This window comes from Thalassophryne amazonica, chromosome 23, assembly GCF_902500255.1.
Source record: "Thalassophryne amazonica chromosome 23, fThaAma1.1, whole genome shotgun sequence".
Lineage (NCBI taxonomy): Eukaryota > Metazoa > Chordata > Actinopteri > Batrachoidiformes > Batrachoididae > Thalassophryne > Thalassophryne amazonica.
Window position 1 is genome coordinate 3,372,366 of NC_047125.1, and position 22,536 is coordinate 3,394,901.

Below are 22,536 nucleotides of genomic sequence, written 5' to 3' on the forward strand. Positions count from 1 at the left end.
ATCTATTTTGTATTTCTTATATCTATTTTCTGCCTCTTTAGTTTTATAATTCTCTATACAGTGTATTTTTCTTATTACATGCATTTCGTAACCCTTTCATCATCCATGGTCGATCTTGGATTTTTGTTTTCTGTAGTCTTGTTTAATTGGACAATTTTTATCATATAATGTAAAATTTGTAAAAAAGTTTCATATGCACTATCACATCACTTTCACTGTATACCTTTTCCCAGTTTTGCTCTTGTAAATCCTTCTTTAGGTGTTCATGTTTTCCTCTGTCCGCACTCGCCTGTATTTTATTTTCTCCTCTGGCTGATTCCACCGATGGTTTCTATTATAAACGATGAAAACTGGTAGATGATCACTAATGTCACTGATTAATAATCCACTCACAGTGTTATTCTCAATATCATTGCTGAATATATTATCAATTAAGGTGGCACTATGGGATGTAATTCTGCTTGGCCTGGTGATTTTTGGATATAAACTCATACTGTACATTATACTGATAAATTCATCTGTTATTTTTATGCTTATTTGGATTGAGCAGATCAATATTTAAGTCACCACAAATGAACACAGTTTTTTTTATTAGTTTTTGAGAACATTTTCCCATACAGTCGTGAATGTTCAATACTAGATTCCTGGTGTTCTATATATACAGCTGACTAATACATTTTTGCTTTTTTCTTCACATATTTTCAATAGTTATACATTCTAATAAGTTATTGATCACAGTTGTCATATTGTCTACTATTTTATAATCCATGTTCTTATCCACATACACAGCCAATACTCCTCCACTCTTATTCTTTCTGTTTACACAGTTAAATTCATATCCATCCAGTTCAAAATCCATTCCTTTATCTTCATTGATCATGTTTTAGATATAGCATTATGTTCAATATTTTTTTAAATTGAATTAAATATTCTTTAATGTTGTTAAAGTTTGCATATAGACTTCTGCTGTTGAAATGGATTATTGATAATTTGTTATCCGTTTTAATGATCCGATTAAACTGTTCATCTGTATAATAGCAACAACTGTCATTGATATTTGAGAAGAAATTATTGTCCGGGTCTATATCGTGCTCCAAGTCCAGTACATTGTGGTCTGTGTATTTAATGTTCTCAGTTCTACTTTTCCTGATCAGCAATCCTTTGAGTTATATCCTCTTGTCTACAGATGTAGATGATGTAGTAGATGAATAGGTTCCTCTGGTCTGTATCATGGTGTTGTGATGTGTTGTGTCCTCATACCTTATTGTCGTATTTCCAGTTCCTCGATGTTCCTGATACCATAACCTTCACTTGTTCTGGTGTTCCATTCAATTTGATAAATGTTTTGCAGTTGGATGTCCATGTCTGTTGAATTTTTCCCTGCTTTTTTAAGAGCGAGCTTTCCTGGCGATGTCTGCGTTTCTTTTGGTCAGATGTTCATTGATGAATACGTTTGTTCCTTGAGTTGCCGTCCTGTTTTAACAATGCCATTTTATGTTTTCTGTTGACAAACCTCATTATAACAGCTCGCTTGTCTCCATCCTCTCTCCTGGGCAGGGGGGTGGCACGCTTCAATGTTATTACAGTCCATTTGAATACCTTTAGATTGCAGGGAAGTCAGCCACTGTTGTTCCACTGAGCTGGCCTCCTGCTCACTGGCCTCCCCTCCGCTGTCTTCTGACACCGCCCGTGCGTAGGATCGAGGTTTAATATGAATTCCTGTAATAATAACGTCGTTCATCCTTGTGTACTGTTCCAACTCCGCAACACGGTTCTCCAGGTGCACCAGACGCCGGTCTTCTCGGCATTCTGGATCCGGAGAGCCTTCACTTCTTCCACCAGCTCCATAATGGATTTCTGCTGCATTTTAACAACAGAGATTCCTCAGACAAAAAGTCCAGGGACTTTTGATATCGTCTCCCTCCTCCGCCGTCAGTGCCTTCTTCGACCCTCGGTAAAGCCGCGCCGGTGGAACGCGCTGACGCCTCGGGCTTCAGGTGGAGCCACGCCGGTGAAAAACAATCCTCAGTAGCTGCTGTGGATCAGCAAACTTCAGGCTTGAAAACTAGTTTCTTCTCTTCTTTAAATCCACTCGTTTCTTCTTGCTGCTCTGCGATCGTTTGTTCTACCAACTCAATATCTCAGCTTCATTAGCAGCAGTTAGCCGCTGTTTCAACAACCTTCTCAGCTCTTTCCACCTTTTTCGCGCTAACTTCGCCTTTATATGCAGATTTGTTGGCTAACAGATGAACTTGAATGGCTCAGTTTAACATGCAGGGAGCACAGGAGTTGGAATGAAACATCCATAACCAATTAATAGTTTGGATGAATTAATGGTTTCTCCAAGACAAACACAAATAAAACAATGTGATTTTCGTTCCAAATCCTAAGCACACGGTGCTTATTAATACAGTAACATCAGAGAACACTAATAACTGTTGGCTGAACTTATTTAACATAATATCGTCTAAACAGACCACATGGCGGCTAGTTAGCTTAGCCCTTAGCTAATAATGCCAAATAACTTAAAACATCCCCACTCGGCAGGAATCAATATCAACACCACGCAACATCCATCCCCGATGAAAACAGAAAACCCTCTGCAAATAAGTAACTCACCCTCTTCACGAAGGAATTCTACTTTAAAAGCAGCGTTGTTTGAGCCAAAAATAACATTGGGGCTGTCCAAATCGATGCCTGACCTAAATAACAACTAATACAACGACAGGGAATTTACAACAAAACGGATTTGCACTGATCTAAAAAATGACCAGGCGACTGGCAAAAAAAAAGAAGCTAAAATCCACCAAAAGCAGAGATTTTTCATCCCTGCATCTCTGTACATAAATTTGTAAATCAACGCAGTGCTACTTAACTGAACAAAGTTGTTATGCGATTTTTTTAAATACAATAATTCGGATTGGTGTGTATTTATGACTCAAACATCATCTAGCAAAATATCAATGGCAAACCAACAACAAACAAACAAACCGACTTAGTAAGAGTTACCTAGAGGTATTCAGATACAAGAAACTAACATTTTATAAACCATATACAGTGAGGAAAATATGTATTTGAGAGATTGTGGATTTTGCAAGTTTTCCCTTTTACAAAGAATGGAGAGGTCTGTCATTTTTATCATAGGTTCACTTCAACTGTGACAGACAGAATCTAAAAAAATCCAGACAATCACATTCCATAATTTCTGAATAATTAATTTGCAATTTGCAATGTTATTTATTATTATTATTTATTTGTAAATTATATGCAATAGGCCCCTTCTGTTCTTTTATTTTGTGCAGCACAGTTGCTTAGTGGTTTGCACTGTTGCCTCACAGCGAGGAGGTCATGGGTTTGATTCCCACCTATGGCTTTTCTGTGTGGAGTTTGCTTGTTCTCCTCATGTTTGTGTGGGTTCTCTCTGGGTGTTCTGGCTTCCTCCCACAGCCAAAGACACGCAGGTTAGGTGAATTGGAAACTTTAAATTGTCCGTAGGTGTGCATGTGTGAATTAGTGCAGCAGCTCAGAGAATATTTAGAGCAGAATCCTGTAAATAGTGATACAAGCATCAAATTCGGCACAAATACTCCTTAGACATCACTTTTTTAAAATAACTGATTAGCCACCTGATTTTTCAATAGGCAGCCAGGTAGGGGTCAATTGAAGAATTACACAGGGGTCAAAATTAAAAGATGCTCTGATCATATTGAAAACTATATCACATTATTTGTCTGATCATAATGATTCCAAAAAGGTATAGTTTGGACTATCTGGAACTGAATGTTAATAGATAATTATAGTGGGGCGATTTTAACATCCACACAGATGCTGAGAATGACAGCCTCAACACTGCATTTAATCTATTATTAGACTCAATTGGCTTTGCTCAAAATGTAAATGAGTCCACCCACCACTTTAATCATACCTTAGATCTTGTTCTGACTTATGGTATGGAAATTGAAGACTTAACAGTATTCCCTGAAAACCCCCTTCTGTCTGATCATTTCTTAATAACATTTACATTTACTCTGATGGACTACCCAGCAGTGGGGAATAAGTTTCATTACACTAGAAGTCTTTCAGAAAGCGCTGTAACTAGGTTTAAGGATATGATTCCTTCTTTATGTTCTCCAATGCCATATACCAACACAGTGCAGAGTAGCTACCTAAACTCTGTAAGGGAGATAGAGTATCTCGTCAATAGTTTTATATCCTCATTGAGGACAACTTTGGATGCTGTAGCTCCTCTGAAAAAGAGAGCTTTAAATCAGAAGTGCCTGACTCCGTGGTATAACTCACAAACTCGCAGCTTAAAGCAGATAACCCGTAAGTTGGAGAGGAAATGGCGACTCACTAATTTAGAAGATCTTCACTTAGCCTGGAAAAAGAGTCTGTTGCTCTATAAAAAAGCCCTCCGTAAAGCTAGGACATCTTACTACTCATCACTAATTGAAGAAAATAAGAACAACCCCAGGTTTCTTTTCAGCACTGTAGCCAGGCTGACAAAGAGTCAGAGCTCTATTGAGCTGAGTAATCCTTTAACTTTAACTAGTAATGACTTCATGACTTTCTTTGCTAATACAATTTTAACTATTAGAGAAAAAATTACTCATAACCATCCCAAAGTCATATCGTTCTCTTTGGCTGCTTTCAGTGAGGCCGGGATTTGGTTAGACTCTTTCTCTCCGATTGTTCTGTCTGAGTTATTTTTGTTAGTTACTTCCTCCAAACCATCAACATGCCTATTAGACCCCATTCCTACCAGGCTGCTCAAGGAAGCCCTACCATTAATTAATGCTTCGATCTTAAATATGATCAATCTGTCTTTATTAGTTGGCTATGTACCACAGGCTTTTAAGGTGGCAGTAATTAAACCATTACTTAAAAAGCCATCACTTGACCCAGCTATCTTAGCTAATTATAAGCCAATCTCCAACCTTCCTTTTCTCTCAAAAATTCTTGAAAGGGTAGTTGTAAAACAGCTAACTGATCATCTGCAGAGGAATGGTCTATTTGAAGAGTTTCAGTCAGGGTTTAGAATTCATCATAGTACAGAAACAGCATTAGTGAAGGTTACAAATGATCTTCTTATAGCCTCAGACAGTGGACTCATGTCTGTGCTTGTTCTGTTAGATCTCAGTGCTGCTTTTGATACTGTTGACCATAAAATTTTATTACAGAGATTAGAGCATGCCATAGGTATTAAAGGCACTGCGCTGCGGTGGTTTGAATCATATTTATCTAATAGATTACAATTTGTTCATGTAAATGGGGAATCTTCTTCACAGACTAAGGTTAATTATGGAGTTCCACAAGGTTCTGTGCTAGGACCAATTTTATTCACTTTATACATGCTTCCCTTAGGCAGTATCATTAGACAGCATTGCTTAAATTTTCATTGTTACACAGATGATACCCAGCTTTATCTATCCATGAAGCCAGAGGACACACACCAATTAGCTAAACTGCAGGATTGTCTTACAGACATAAAGACATGGATGACCTCTAATTTCCTGCTTTTAAACTCAGATAAAACTGAAGTTATTGTACTTGGCTCCACAAATCTTAGAAACATGGTGTCTAACCAGATCCTTACTCTGGATGGCATTACCCTGACCTCTAGTAATACTGTGAGAAATCTTGGAGTCATTTTTGATCAGGATATGTCATTCAATGCGCATATTAAACAAATATGTAGGACTGCTTTTTTTGCATTTGCGTAATATTTCTAAAATTAGAAAGGTCATGTCTCAGAGTGATGCTGAAAAACTAATTAATGCATTTATTTCCTCTAGGCTGGACTATTGTAATTCATTATTATCAGGTTGTCCTAAAAGTTCCCTGAAAAGCCTTCAGTTAATTCAAAATGCTGCAGCTAGAGTACTGACGGGGACTAGAAGGAGAGAGCATATCTCATCCATATTGGCCTCTCTTCATTGGCTTCCTGTTAATTCTAGAATAGAATTTAAAATGCTTCTTCTTACTTATAAGGTTTTGAATAATCAGGTCCCATCTTATCTTAGGGACCTCATAGTACCATATCACCCCAATAGAGCGCTTCGCTCTCAGACTGCAGGCTTACTTGTAGTTCCTAGGGTTTGTAAGAGTAGAATGGGAGGCAGAGCCTTCAGCTTTCAGGCTCCTCTCCTGTGGAACCAGCTCCCAATTTGGATCAGGGAGACAGACACCCTCTCTACTTTTAAGATTAGGCTTAAAACTTTCCTTTCTGCTAAAGCTTATAGTTAGGGCTGGATCAGGTGACCCTGAACCATCCCTTAGTTATGCTGCTATAGACTTAGACTGCTGGGGGGTTCCCATAATGCACTGAGTGTTTCTTTCTCCTTTTGCTCTGTATGCACCACTCTGCATTTAATCATTAGTGATTGATCTCTGCTCTCTTCCACAGCATGTTTTTTTCCTGGTTCTCTCCCCCAGCCCCAACCAGTCCCAGCAGAAGACTGCCCCTCCCTGAGCCTGGTTCTGCTGGAGGTTTCTTCCTGTTAAAAGGGTGTTTTTCCTTCCCACTGTCACCAAGTGCTTGCTCACAGGGGGTCGTTTTGACCGTTGGGGTTTTTTCTGTAATTATTGTATGGCCTTGCCTTACAATATAAAGCGCCTTGGGGCAACTGTTGTGATTTGGCGCTATATAAATAAAATTGATTTGATTGTTATGGAGTTATGTGGTAAAAACAGCAAAAATGGTGACAAAGGTCAGTGTCAGTTTGTGACAAAATGACTGATGATAAAATGGACCCCCCCCCCCCCCCCCCCCCAAAAAAAAATGTCCTTCTGTTAGTCCCAGCGTGAAATGCTTTTAGGAGTACATTCATAGCACAGACACTGATAGATACAACAAATTTCATTTCCGTAAAATGAACCCCCCTAAAAAATATCTGACATGACACCTGCTTTTTGTGTTTTATGTACTTTAATCAATCAATCAATCAATTTTTTTATATAGCGCCAAATCACAACAAACAGTTGCCCCAAGGCGCTTTATATTGTAAGGCAAGGCCATACAATAATTATGTAAAACCCCAACGGTCAAAACGACCCCCTGTGAGCAAGCACTTGGCTACAGTGGGAAGGAAAAACTCCCTTTTAACAGGAAGAAACCTCCAGCAGAACCAGGCTCAGGGAGGGGCAGTCTTCTGCTGGGACTGGTTGGGGCTGAGGGAGAGAACCAGGAAAAAGACATGCTGTGGAGGGGAGCAGAGATCGATCACTAATGATTAAATGCAGAGTGGTGCATACAGAGCAAAAAGAGAAAGAAACAGTGCATCATGGGAACCCCCCAGCAGTCTACGTCTATAGCAGCATAACTAAGGGATGGTTCAGGGTCACCTGATCCAGCCCTAACTATAATCTTTAGCAAAAAGGAAAGTTTTAAGCCTAATCTTAAAAGTAGAGAGGGTGTCTGTCTCCCTGATCTGAATTGGGAGCTGGTTCCACAGGAGAGGAGCCTGAAAGCTGAAGGCTCTGCCTCCCATTCTACTCTTACAAACCCTAGGAACTACAAGTAAGCCTGCAGTCTGAGAGCGAAGCGCTCTATTGGGGTGATATGGTACTACGAGGTCCCTAAGATAAGATGGGACCTGATTATTCAAAACCTTATAAGTAAGAAGAAGAATTTTAAATTCTATTCTAGAATTAACAGGAAGCCAATGAAGAGAGGCCAATATGGGTGAGATATGCTCTCTCCTTCTAGTCCCCGTCAGTACTCTAGCTGCAGCATTTTGAATTAACTGAAGGCTTTTTAGGGAACTTTTAGGACAACCTGATAATAATGAATTACAATAGTCCAGCCTAGAGGAAATAAATGCATGAATTAGTTTTTCAGCATCACTCTGAGACAAGACCTTTCTGATTTTAGAGATATTGCGTAAATGCAAAAAAGCAGTCCTACATATTTGTTTAATATGCGCTTTGAATGACATATCCTGATCAAAAATGACTCCAAGATTTCTCACAGTATTACTAGAGGTCAGGGTAATGCCATCCAGAGTAAGGATCTGGTTAGACACCATGTTTCTAAGATTTGTGGGGCCAAGTACAATAACTTCAGTTTTATCTGAGTTTAAAAGCAGGAAATTAGAGGTCATCCATGTCTTTATGTCTGTAAGACAATCCTGCAGTTTAGCTAATTGGTGTGTGTCCTCTGGCTTCATGGATAGATAAAGCTGGGTATCATCTGCGTAACAATGAAAATTTAAGCAATACCGTCTAATAATACTGCCTAAGGGAAGCATGTATAAAGTGAATAAAATTGGTCCTAGCACAGAACCTTGTGGAACTCCATAATTAACTTTAGTCTGTGAAGAAGATTCCCCATTTACATGAACAAATTGTAATCTATTAGACAAATATGATTCAAACCACCGCAGCGCAGTGCCTTTAATACCTATGGCATTAAAGGATGCTAAAATCCATGGTAAATTTGACCAAGCAGGCCAAAGACACTGACAAAATAATAATAATAAAAATGATGCTTATCATCATAATTAACTGGTTTATTTGATGGAGAAAAAGAATCACATTCGATTTCATTGACATGGGAATGCTGGTAACATTGTTATGTGCTGACGCGGGTCAGAGAACCGAACCAGCATCTGACAATGGCCCAGCGCTAAATAACCAGAAAGCGGTTCCAAGAAACAAATTTATTCCCCCTCATGTGCAATAATCCGTGTGCAACATAAATAGTCAGCTGTCTTGGCAAGGTGAAGGACGGCGCGCTCTCCAGCGCCCAAATGGATCAAAGCCCGACACTTCTGGACTCAGATTCACCGCCGAACACCCCCCAGGTGGATATGACAAACTGACTCTGTGAAGGACAGAAAAGGTGAGGTAAGTCAACACAGCTACAACAAATATCCTTCAGAGGCACACACTATCAGCAACACATTCAGGTCTGAATTTAAGCTTTATGTAAATGAGCAGCTTCTCACAACAGGTGGAGGATCATCAATCCGTACGCCACGGCAGTGAGAAGCAAACTGCACAATTCTCATCAATGTTCAAATATACTGCGTAACAAAATGCCAAATTACTATTAACGATTATTCAGACGATAATCACCTCTGATGTGTGCTGACAGCATGTGTCCCTCACCTGTCCTTCACAGACACGATGTGTCAAACCCTGACGTGGTCCTCAGCGTCTCACAACCGAACGTCACAAGGTCGAGTTCCCGGCAATTCTGCTCAAATCACTCATGGCTTAAATGCAGAACGCCATCTCATTATCTGCTTCAGCTGAAAGTCTTTAAGTCTGCACGTGAGCATCATCCACAGGTGCTGCAAGTTGTTAGGCCTGCACGTGAACATCCTCCACAGGTGCAGCCAATAGTTCTGATGAGGGTGAAGGACTCTTCCGCCAGCACCTTCTCCACAGAAAAAAACAGTTTGCATACCACCTGGAGAGCAAAGAAAAGAAAACAGCACCCAAATGTCCAGCCAAACCCCCCAACACACAACAGTACCCCCCCATCAACGGGAAGCCTCCCGGCGACCGATCAGACCAGGCCCGAGAACAGCACCTCCCTCCAGGGTCCACGACAGGAAGCAGACGGTGTAACGCCCCCAAAGTCCACAGCAGACAGCAGGACAGGGCACCGCGGCTGGAAGGCCGGCTGACATCAACAAAAACCCCAAAAGAGTCCCAAGTACAACCTAACATACAAGAAAAATACAAAACCCACCCAAACCCTCCCCAGGGGACCGTCTCATCCAACCCCGGGAAGAAAAGAAAAACTCCCAAATCCAATAACCCAACATAGCCCCGACAACACAATACAAACACAATTTCACAAAGAAAAATAACAAACAACCCCTCCAGACGACGTGCAGAGCTCAACACCCCCCAGAAGACCTTTACCGCCAGTTCCAGGAGTAATAACCAAAGCCGGAATCCCACAGAGGTCCCCAGGTATACATGGAGCAACAGCGCCCCCCAGAGGACCGTACCATCAACCCCAGGAGGCACCCTCCCCACAACCCAGGAACCCCAGACCAGGCCACACTTGGCTAGTCGGCCCCACAATCAATTCCCCCCCAGAGGACCGTCCCATCAACCCTGGAGGTGGAACCTGGAAGGAAACATAAAAAACACAAAAATCCAACCACCGGCGGAGTCCACTAAACCACCCCGGGGGCAAAGAAAACAACCGGAAACCCTGTTACCCTCCCCAGCACCCCGAAAGACCCCAGATTACTCCCAGAGCTTATCGTCAGTACAATTTCAGCGAACGGCACAAAACTACCAAGCCGGGGAAGGAAACAGGAAAAACTAACCCAGTCCCATCCCCTAAGCGCAGCGGAAAACCGGAAATACGTCCGGTGCCCCTAAACCGACCATACCACCAGCCTATCGGGAGGGGTAGAACTACCGAAATGGCGAACGGCACAGATCGGCCCACCACTCCGACTGAGGTACGTTCCCGCTGCACTACACCCCGGTAACGCCAATGACGAACGGTCAAAGGCCCACCGGGGCTGGAGTGGAACCGGGTAACAACCAAACCCAAAAAAACGCCCCTGACAACCCCCCCCGGTGCAGAGGTTTTCTGAGAAGCGCTCAGCGTAACCAACCTGCACCACCCCACAACCCAAAAGACAAACGGTCTTAGAGTACGTGAGGTTGGGGTTAGGGAAACAGGGAAATAAAAAACCAAAACAAAATGACCCAATCCACAAACAAAAATTACCTAAGTTCAAATAATGATAATGAATGTCCAGCTGAGCTCCGAACTGCCAGTCGTTCACCCAACCAGAACAGCCTCTAATTCCCTAAACACTTTATAACCCCTACATGAAAACAAAAACAGACCAAATAACTAAATAACCAGAGGTCTGCCCCTTTATATATATATATATATATATATATATATATATATATATATATATATATATATATATATTATGCCTGTCCAAAAACACCTGGAGATACATCATCGTTATCTTTCTTGATGCTTATGTGACCGGGGCAATATGGCTGTTTCAGCTCGTCCGAGCTGCATGGGCTCATCCACAAGAGGAGCCAGAGGTCCCGTCGGAGGAGTCTCAGTGGGGCGAAGAAGAGGCGGCCCTGATCTGTGTCTGGGAAAGCCCCGAGACGGAAAGACCCGCTCAGATGTCCGCCCTCTCTCGCGTCCACGCTCCTTTATCCGATCATCTAGACGAATAACCAAAGATATTAGCTCATCTAAATCTTTTGGTTCGTCACGGACTGCTAGCTCGTCTTTTAATAAATCGTTCAAACCATCCACAAACACTCCTCTCAAAGCTGCGGCATTCCAGCCGGACTGAGCAGAAAAAATTCGAAAATCAACGGAATAATCCGCCGCACTCCGCCTCCCCTGCCTGAGATTCAGCAACCATTGGGCAACGGTATTTGTTTTCACCGGATGGTCAAAAACCAATCGGAACTCCCGGGAGAAATCCTTAAAGGATCCTAACAATGGAGAGTTATTGCTCCACAACGCAGTGACCCAAGCTAAGGCGTCACCTCGAAGCAAATTTGTCACATATGAGACACGGCTACCATCAGAAGAGAAGGAAGCCGGTCGCTGAGCAAAAACCAGAGAACACTGCATCAAAAACGGAGCACAGGCTTCAACGTTTCCTGCATAAAGTTCCGGATGAATATTACTAGGACTGCTTTCTTCCACCTGCGAAATATAGCGAAGATTCGTCCCATCCTGTCTATGGCTGATGCTGAGACCCTGATCCATGCGTTCATCTCTTCTAGATTGGACTACTGCAATGTTCTATTTTCTGGTTTACCGCAGTCTAGCATTAGGGCTCTCCAGTTGGTTCAGAATGCTGCAGCCAGACTTTTGACACGAAGCAGAAAGTTTGACCACATTACACCTATTTTGGCGTCTCTTCACTGGCTTCCTGTCCCAGTGAGGTCAGATTTTAAGGTTCTGCTACTAACCTATAAAATTATTCATGGACTGGCACCTCCCTACCTAGCTGACCTAATTAAACCATACGTACCGACCTGGGCTTTATGTTCTCAGGGTGCAGGACTACTTTGTGTCTCGAGGGTGAATAAGAAGTCTGCGGGTCACAGAGCTTTCTCTTATTGTGCCCCTGTTCTGTGGAATGGTCTCCCTGCGTCAATAAAACAATCAGATTCTGTGGAGATTTTCAAGTCCAGACTTAAGACGCACTTATTTTCCCTTACATATGGCTAGCATACTGGTACAGTTTTGTTTTACTCTTTTTACTCTTATAATTCATGTTATTAGTAATTGGAGCGGGCCACGGCCTCAACTTCACCTAAATTCTGGGTCTTTAAGTGAAGCTTAGGGCTAGCGGCCGACGATCACCTTAGTATTTCTTCTGTTTTTCTTGTTGATTAATGCTTGCAAATTATACAGTATTTTTTGTCTTTCTGATGCCTGATTCTGTTTTTTCTCTGTTTAAGGTGCAGCTCCATCCAAAGATTGGAGTTGTGTTTGTGTTGGCGACTCTCCTGTCCTGTGCACCAACAGCAATTCTTGTATATTCGTCCGTGAATTGTTCTGTGAATTATTTCTGTAATTTATTTTTGTAGCATGGCCCAAGCAGAGGGTCACCCCTTTGAGTTGGTCTGCTTGAGGTTTCTTCCTCAGGGGGAGTTTTTCCTTACCACTGCTGCTCTGGAGGTTGGTAAAGTTAGACCTTACCTGTGTGAAGCGCCTTGAGGCAACTCTGTTGTGATTTGGCGCTATATAAAGGAAAATAAATTGAAATTAACATTGAGTAAGTGTTTAATAAAATGGTTATAGTAAAAATGTTGAAAAAAGGATTGAAAGTGAAAGTTTATTCAATGTCTAGATGTTAAATAAACAGCCAAAAGCTCTTTCTCAGATGGTAAAAAGTGCTGTAGAAATGCAGTCCATTAATGTTTTGTTTTTGCGAACAGCAAATTTACAAACTATGAATTAAATTATTTGGCTCGTATATTTTTAATGAGTTGTAATTAGGGCTGGGTAAAAAAATCGATTTAATCAATTTTGGATCGATTTCATTTTTAATTTACAATAGCGATTCATAGGGCATTAGATCGATTATTCCCCGTAAATTAACCATTGCAGTCTGGTGCGTACGTGACGCGAAAGTGACGTTTACATCATAGGTTCACGTCCGGTTCATTCTGCTCTCTTCCACAGCATGTCTTTTTCCTGATTCTCTCCCCTCAGCCCCAACCAGTCCCAGCAGAAGACTGCCCCTCCCTGAGCCTGGTTCTGCTGGAGGTTTCTTCCTGTTAAAAGGGAGTTATTCCTTCCCACTGTCGCCAAGTGCTTGCTCACAGGGGGTCGTTTTGACGGTTGAGGTTTTTTCTGTAATTATTGTATGGCTTTTGCCTTACAATATAAAGCGCCTTGGGGCAACTGTTTGTTGTGATTTGGCGCTATATAAATAAAATTGATTTGATTTGATTCAAGCGCTGAAAACATGCACGATGGCCGATACTGGTAAAAGTCCGTTCAAACCTAAGTCAGACGTTTGAAATCATTTCAAATTTAAAACAACAAAGGACAAAGAGGATAAGAGCAAAGTGGTTTTCAACATCTGCCAAGCGGAGCTTAGTTACTGGAGGAACACCACGAACCTTCAAAATCACTTGACGAGGTATCACACTATGCTAACATTAGCTTCTGACAACAAGCCGCCCGGGGCGAAACAAAAGAAACTGAAGGAATCACTGACATTACCCGCCAATTCTCCTCGGGCCATAAAAATAACAGAAGGCATCGCAACTTTTATCTGTCAGGATTTGCGCCCATACTCGGTGGTGGAAAACGAAGGCTTCAGGTGGCTCGTACCTGTGCTCGATCCACATTATGTGATGGTGCAGCATAAATACCTGACTGACACAGTTATCCTTAGGATGTATACTCGTGTGAAAAACGACATCGTAACGAAAATCCAGTCAGCACAGAGAGTTGGCATCACTTGTGACACTTGGACATCACTGTCAACGCAGTCGTACATGACAGTAACCTGTCACTACATCACCGAGTGGTGTCTCATGTCTCATGTGCTACAGACCACCGAGGTTCTCACAAGCCACACTGCTAGTAATTTGGCAGATATGCTGATGCATGTTATACAGGAGTGGGGTCTGACCGGCAAAGACCCAGCAGTGGTCACGGACAACGCTGCTAATATGGTTCGTGCAGTGGGGATCATGAAACTAATGCACGTCAGCTGCTTCGCTCATACATTGAATTTAGCCTCACAAGCGGGTCTGAAAATCCCAGCCGTGTCACGTCTGCTCGCTCAAGTGAGGCGTTTTTCCACCGAAGTACGACGGCAAATCACATACTAAAAGAAAAACAGAAGCTGCTTCAACTTCCAGGGCACAAGCTCACATTAGACGTCGTGACCAGGTGGAACAGCACACTAGACATGCTGGAGCGCTTTCTAGAACAACAGCCGGCGATCTCTGCCACTCTCCTTTCACAAGACGTGCGCAGGAATGAAAAAGATATCTGCACCTTAACAGAGGAGGATGTAACAGTTGCCGAAGATTTGGTGCGCGCTTTGAAACCAATGAAAGAAGCCACACAGGCAATGTCAGAGGACAAGCAACCAACACTGTTTGTCATCGCCCCACTCCTCCCCCTACTTCAGGAAGCCTTAACCCCCTGCCTGGGAGACTCCACCGTGGTGAAGGAGGTGAAGACTGATGTAAAGAATAACTTGAGGACAAGGTATGCTAATGTTAAGGTGTCTGTTTGTCTGTGTGTGCGTGTTTCCATGTAAGTAGGCCAAATCAAACACAACTAAAGCAAACTTTTGTATTTTATATGTGCATCTTCTTATACTGATTAGTTGTAGCAGCAGCTACAACTAATCAGCATAACTTATAGACCATGCACTTTTTATTTGTATGTGTTGTATGCAGTGGTGGGCACACTTCCGATAATCCGATAACAGATAATTATCGAAGATAATGTTTTCTTTATCGGATTATCTTTTTAGATAACTTTAAAAACCATTATCGGACCAATTATCTTCCGATTAATCTTTGTCCGATAACTTTTAAACCGATAAAAAAATAAACAAAGCTGAACAGCGACAAGCATTTTTAAAATTAGTTTAGCACTCACCTGTTAAAAGTTTTGTAACAGATGCACAGCTATAACCTTTGCAAACAGAAGAGAGCCACTTGTATAAAAAGCATCTCGATCCTCTGCAGACAAAGGAGAAACAGCCCCAAAAGAAAAAAACCCAAAACATTTCCTTTAACACCATACCAATAGGCTGGCGATATCACCTAAGTCATCCAGAGGCATACATTTTTAACTTATGGTTCAAATTTTAACCAAACAAATTTTGGACAAGTTATTTAAAATTACTGTCATGTCTGAAGTTTTATTAAGTGAAAATATCAGATATATGTTTTAGTTTTAAAGTAATGTGCTAATTTTTAAGGTTTTGTGAGCACATCCTGTGACCCGCAATGCATTTTGGGTAGGATGATGTAATCTCAGTACATCACGACAGGACAAATGCATTTCAGACACTCTGTTCAGGCTCCATGGACAACAGCATTAAACTCTAGTGCCTAAAACTCTTGAATATATTCTCTGCGTTTATAGATGTTGGTTTTATTTGCGTTTGTTAAATTCCACGCATTTTAAATGTAGCAGACAGGGATTACTGTATCTGGAATTTTGTTTTCAAGGCCTCTACTGCCATCTACTGGTCAGTAGTGTTCACTAAGCGTGTGGGAACCAGTAGATAGCAGTGTTCTATTTATTTTGACCCCAGTTATGTCAGATGATTGTCAAATCAACTTTTTGGCTTTCCAAATGGCTTTTTTTGTGTGCAGTGAATGTATACATTATACAAGTTTCACTTTTTTAATGGAATTACAACCTTATTTCTTTTTCAAATTCTCCCATTTTTTGCATCCAGCCTTATTTCCTTTAGAAATTTCCTTGACAAATAATATCAGTCTATTAGGATGTCAGGTTATGTGTTACACATATACATGTGTGTATATATTTTCCAACTTATTCCCATTGATGAAACTTTTCATTTTCTGCCTGAAAGCTTATTAGATGAGTGTGTTCAGGGCTCCGTTTGTTTACAAAATACACACACATTACAGACCTTGAAATTCAACAGCAGGGATTGATATTATCCAAAGATTTATGAACATACAAATTAACGTGCTTACACTTTATCATGATTTTCTCCTTTGTGAGATATAAAAGTGTCTTATTGTAGCGTTCGTGTGTATATGCATTATAACGCAGCGCACGAGCGACGTTACGATATTCTTCAGAACGACAATATACGCAACATGCATACATGCTGCTGTCATAGACAACTGCCTGTAAAGTTTTTTGGCAAGTTATAACTTTCTAAACAGCGTAATTTGTAATGTAATCCGCTTCATTTATGCGGCTCTTTCGGCACCATGTTTGTTTTTTCAGAGACAGCAGTAAGCTCGTCCTACCCCTCCAAATGGAGGGATTTGTAGCCCTTCGCCTTCCCCTCCGCCTCGCTCCAAAAAGAGAGACTCAGCCAGTGTCTAGCAGAGGCACTTTTACCCAGAATCCTTTGCGATCTGTCTGTTTGTTACAAAACCTCAGAATTAGTGCATTATTCAACATTAAAAGATATATGTTATATTTTAACTTTGTACAAATGACATAATTGACATTAATGGAGTTATTCTATCGGTATTAATGTTATTTATAATCAAAACCATAAGTCAGCATGACTTTATTTTTCAAGACCTGCGCCTGACCGGAGTGTCGTAATTGATAGAGAGTTGGCTTTATGGGAGCTCTGTAGTAAACAAGAGCTTCCAGCAGGGGCAGAATGTTGAAAGAAAAGTGTGGTCTCATTGTTGTGGTCTGTTGTTTTTAATATTATTATAAGCTATTAAATTTGTTCTACTACTAGTTGTAGATGTGTCAGAGGTAATATTGGAATTTATCTGTTATCGGTTATCTATAACTTGCGATACATTTTTGGGTGGTTTATTGTTTTATCTTTATCGAAGATAACTTTTCAGTTATCTGATTATCTGTTATCAAAGTTAATTTTTTGGTTATCTGTGCCCACCACTGGTTGTATGTACAACCCCTGGCAAAAATTATGGAATCACCGGCCTCGGAGGATGTTCATTCAGTTGTTTAATTTTGTAGAAAAAAAGCAGATCACAGACATGACACAAAACTAAAGTCATTTCAAATGGCAACTTTCTGGCTTGAAGAAACACTATAAGAAATCAAGAAAAAAGATTGTGGCAGTCAGTAACGGTTACTTTTTTAGACCAAGCAGAGGAAAAAAATATGGAATCACTCAATTCTGAGGAAAAAATTATGGAATCACCCTGTAAATTTTCATCCCCAAAACTAACACCTGCATCATATCAGATCTGCTCGTTAGTCTGCATCTAAAAAGGAGTGAACACACCTTGGAGAGCTGTTGCACCAAGTGGACTGACATGAATCATGGCTCCAACACGAGAGATGTCAATTGAAACAAAGGAGAGGATTATCAAACTCTTAAAAGAGAGTAAATCATCACGCAATGTTGCAAAAGATGTTGGTTGTTCACAGTCAGCTGTGTCTAAACTCTGGACCAAATACAACCAACATGGGAAGGTTGTTAAAGGCAAACATACTGGTAGACCAAGGAAGACATCAAAGCGTCAAGACAGAAAACTTAAAGCAATATGTCTCAAAAATCGAAAAATGTACAACAAAACAAATGAGGAACGAATGGGAGGAAACTGGAGTCAACGTCCGTGACCGAACTGTAAGAAACCGCCTAAAGGAAATGGGATTTACATACAGAAAAGCTAAACGAAAGGCATCATTAACACCTAAACAGAAAAAAAACAAGGTTACAATGGGCTAAGGAAAAGCAATTGTGGACTGTGGATGACTGGATGAAAGTCATATTCAGTGATGAATCTCGAATCTGCATTGGGCAAGGTGATGATGCTGGAACTTTTGTTTGGTGCCTTTCCAATGAGATTTATAAAGATGACTGCCTGAAGAGAACATGTAAATTTCCACAGTCATTGATGATATGGGGCTGCATGTCAGGTAAAGGCACTGGGGAGATGGCTGTCATTACATCATCAATCAATCAATCAATTTTTTTTATATAGCGCCAAATCACAACAAACAGTTGCCCCGAGGCGCTTTATATTGTAAGGCAAGGCCATACAATAATTATGTAAAACCCCAACGGTCAAAACGACCCCCTGTGAGCAAGCACTTGGCTACAGTGGGAATACAATAAATGCACAAGTTTATGTTGATATTTTGGACAATTGAAAAGATGTTTGGGGATGATGAAATCATTTTTCAAGATGATAATGCATCTTGCCATAGAGCAAAAACTGCAAAAACATTCCTTGCAAAAAGACACATAGGGTCAATGTCATGGCATAGGGTCAATGTCAATGAGCAGATCTGATTTGATGCAGGTGTTAATTTGGGGGATGAAAATTTACATGGTGATTCCATAATTTTTTCCTCAGAATTGAGTGATTCCATATTTTTTTCCTCTGCTTGGTCTAAAAAAGTAACCGTTACTGACTGCCACAATCTTTTTTTCTTGATTTCTTATAGTGTTTCTTAAAGCCAGAAAGTTGCCATTTGAAATGACTTTAGTTTTGTGTCATGTCTGTGATCTGCTTTTTTTCTACAAAATTAAACAACTGAATGAACATCCTCTGAGGCCGGTGATTCCATAATTTTTGCCAGGGGTTGTATATTTGTATGCATGCCATGTTTATTCTCATACTGTGATAACAAAATCATTTGTGAAATGTCTTTAACATATGATGAGAAGAAGGACACATTGTATGCTGCATCAGCATTGGATCCTCGCTTTAAGGCTGTACCATCTCTGTCCGCTCAAGAGCGAGATGACGCCTTCTCCAGGCTTCAGACTGAGGCTGTCACTGCTGCACTTGATGTAAGTATTAAAAAAACTGTTTTAATAAGAATATTTTCAGTGAGAATTAAAAGATAAGCTATTGGATTGTAAGGAATATGTCATAATTTAAAATACTTAAATTATTTTAAATAATTAAATATTAATTCATTTACATTTTTTTCTGTTTTATTCAGCAGCAAAATGCTGAGGGTAATGATGCTGGTGGAGAAGGAGCTGAGGAGATCGGGAGAGCGACTTCACCCAAAAAGCTCAAGAAATCCAGCACATTGGAGTCACTCCTTGGAGCAGTGTACTCACTAACAGTACAGGAACATGAAGAGAAAACTCCAGCAACAAGGGCGGAAGATGAAGTCAGAAGATACAGGATGGAAAAACCTGCTGGGCTGAATGATAATCCTCTGAACTGGTGGAGGTCAAATGAAAAGGAGTATCCACTGTTGGCTTGCCTGGCGAAACGATACCTTTGTGTCCCAGGGACCAGTATCGCATCAGAGAGGGTTTTTTCTACTGCGGGTGATATAACTGCAAAAAGGAGCTGCTTAACCCCAGATCATGTCAATGAGCTCCTTTTCTTGCACAAGAACCTCACAACTAAGTGAGAACAAAGTTGCCATCTTAACCATCCTTAAGCTCTTGAGACCTGAACCCATGCATTGCTAGGTCCTGTTTAGACATTTTTTTTGGTCCTGGTTTTGACTTGTTTTGGTCCAGGTTTACACTTTTGTTCACTTTTTGTTGTTTTGACTTTTTTGGTCAAGGTTTTTATTTATTGGTCTTGGTTCAACTCTGGTTTTAACTTTTCACTGGGACTAAAACCAAGACAGTTGAAAATGGGATGTCCTCGTATGTGACCTCCAGGGCTCAATTAAGTTTAGCTCTAGTAAATGAGTTTTAGTTACCAAAATTATTATTTTGAAAGAAAACAATGCTTTAATGCAATTTGCACTGAAGAAAAGTTGTAATTCAAGTATATTTTCACTTGCAACGCCTTTAAAATTATACAATTGCACTTTTGAGACTTGAGACAGTTGTGTTTACAGCTCAAGTTTTTTTTTGTTTACAACTCAGGTCATTTTGTTAATGTTGGAGAGAATAATAAAGCACATTTGTATTTTCTAAAACAGTTGAGCCATTTTCCTCATTTAAGAGCAGATCGAATTGAATCGAATTGTAATTAATCAATTCAGAACCTATGAATCGAAATTGAATCGATTATGGAAATTGGCCATGATACGCAGCCCTAGTTGTAATGTCACTAAAGACGTGTTCATATCATATTTGATGACTTCTGACATCTTGTTCGAGTGCCATGTAAGTAGTAATAATAATAAGATTCAAGATTCAATACTTTATTGCCATGCAACCAGTGCAAGTTGCTAGGGATTTGTTTCAGTGTGCTCATAAACAAGAGACATAAGAAGCATTCACAGTAAAAATATCCCAAAATTAAAAACAAAAAAAATTAAATACAAGAAAAAAGAATGAAAAGATGAAAAATCTTAACTAATTACAGTAGACAGAAAATAAGTTTTAAAAATATTCTTAAAGTCACATTTCAAATGCTAACAGACAGCCTGTTCCACAAGATACGACCACGGCAAAAAAAAAAAAAGGCTCTGAAGCCTGCTGGTTTCTTTTTAACTCTTGAGACACAGAGCAAGTCTGCATCCAAGGACCACAGGGCACGAGGAGGCACATAAGACTGAACAAGTTCAGCAAGATAATTGAGTTCATGACTGTTTAGAGCCTGAAATGTCTAACAAAATCTTGAAATCTAGTCCTCGAGTCAGTGAAGGGAAGCCAGAATGTCTGTGATCAAACCTCCTGGTTTTCATCAAAACTCGAGCAACAGTAATTCTGTACCATCTGTAGACATCCTACACTATTTTATAGCAATCCAGAAAATAAAACACCACAATAGTTAGTTGTGGAAGACGAGGACGTGAATTACAATTTGCGAAATTTAAAACAAATGCTGATGTACATTTCCACTTTATCAGTTCCATCAGTGCAATAACTGACTGTCATCAGGTCAAACTCACCACTGATAGTTTATTTTAGTGAGTGTTGTTCGAACATTTATTGTTAAATTAATTGTATTGTTTCTTTGCAGACATGCAGCCGTTGTTGGTGATTAAAGAAGAAACTCTCCCTGAACACCAGGAATGGAATCTGAGTGTTGACCAGGAGGACATTAAAGAAGAAGAGAAGCTATGGATAAGTCAGCAGGGAGAGCAGCTTCAGCAGCTGGAGGAGGCAGATCTCACCAAGTTTGGTTTCACTGCCGTCCCTGTAAAGAGTGAAAATGATGATGAAAAACCAGAGTCATCACAGCTTCATCAAAGCCGAAGTGATGAGAGCACAGAGGCTGAGCCTGTAGCCAGCAGCTCATCTGTACACAGAACACTGACAGCAGAAGCTGATGGAGAGGACGATGGAGGACCACAACCAGCCAGCAACTCAGGTCCAAACGGTCATTTACAACCAGATACCAGTGGCAGGAGTTCAGACAGTTCTGGAACTGAGACTGATGACAGTGATGACTGGAAACAGACCAGAAAGATTCAGTCACATTTTAACTGTCGAAAAAATACCAGTATTGTTCACTCAGTCAACACTGATGAAAAACAATTTAAAGGCTCTAAATGTGGAAAAGCATCTGGTCACATGAACAACTCAGAGCAACAAAAGGAGAGGAAAGCAAGAAGAAAACCACTTAGCTGTTCTGATGGGAGTAAAAGACAGAAACAAAAGGGCACTCTGAACAAACACATTAGAATTCAGAAAGGACAAAAACCATTTGTCTGTTCTGAGTGCGGTCAAAGATTTGGAGGAAAGGGCACTCTGAACAGACACATGATAATTCATACAGGACAAAAAGCATTTGTCTGTTCTGTGTGTGGTAAAAGATTTGGACAAAAGTGCGATTTGAACAGACACATGATAATTCATACAGGACAAAAAGCATTTGTCTGTTCTGTGTGTGGTAAAAGATTTGGACAAAAGGGCAACCTGAAAACACACATGATAATTCATACAGGGCGTAAAGCATTTGTCTGTTCTGCGTGTGGTCAAATGTTTGGACTAAAGGGCAACCTGAAAACACACATGATAATTCATACTCGGCGCCTGGACTTCTCTCCGCTCTTCTACTGACTGCAAGACATGCAGCCGTTGTTGGTGATTAAAGAAGAAACTCTCCCTGAACACCAGGAATGGAATCTGAGTGTTGACCAGGAGGACATGAAAGAAGAAGAGAAGCTGTGGATAAGTCAGCACGGAGAGCAATTTCAGCAGCTGGAGGAGGCAGATCTCACCAAGTTTGGTTTCACTGCCGTCCCTGTGAAGAGTGAAAATGATGATGAAAAACCAGAGTCATCACAGCTTCATCAAAACCGAAGTGATGAGAGCACAGAGGCTGAGCCTGTAGCCAGCAGCTCATCTGTACACAGAACACTGACAGCAGAAGCTGATGGAGAGGACAATGGAGGACCACAACCAGCCAGCAACTCAGGTCCAAACAGTCATTTACAACCAGATACCAGTGGCAGGAGGTCAGACAGTTCTGGAAGTGAGACTGATGACAGTGATGATTGGAAACAGA

At 40.7% G+C, this 22,536-nt stretch overlaps 2 protein-coding genes across 5 annotated transcripts in view; both read left to right on the plus strand.

Moving 5' to 3' along the window:
* Positions 1-22,536, plus strand: part of LOC117504818 — a 3,434,143-nt gene that overhangs the window by 896,985 nt on the left and 2,514,622 nt on the right. The gene's annotated exons all lie outside the window — the stretch shown is intronic.
* LOC117504852 (zinc finger BED domain-containing protein 1-like) lies at positions 14,345-20,582 on the plus strand. Of its 4 annotated transcripts, none has more exons than XM_034164404.1 (3): positions 14,345-14,707; positions 18,825-18,950; positions 19,106-20,582. In XM_034164404.1, the coding sequence occupies exons 1-3, from the start codon at positions 14,403-14,405 to the stop codon at positions 19,230-19,232; spliced, it is 558 nt and encodes a 185-aa protein (XP_034020295.1). In that variant the 5' UTR covers positions 14,345-14,402; the 3' UTR covers positions 19,233-20,582. The 4 variants fall into 4 exon arrangements, with proteins under 4 accessions (XP_034020295.1, XP_034020296.1, XP_034020293.1 ...); XM_034164405.1 differs by having other exon boundaries at positions 19,109-20,582; XM_034164402.1 differs by lacking the exon at positions 14,345-14,707 and having other exon boundaries at positions 18,637-18,950.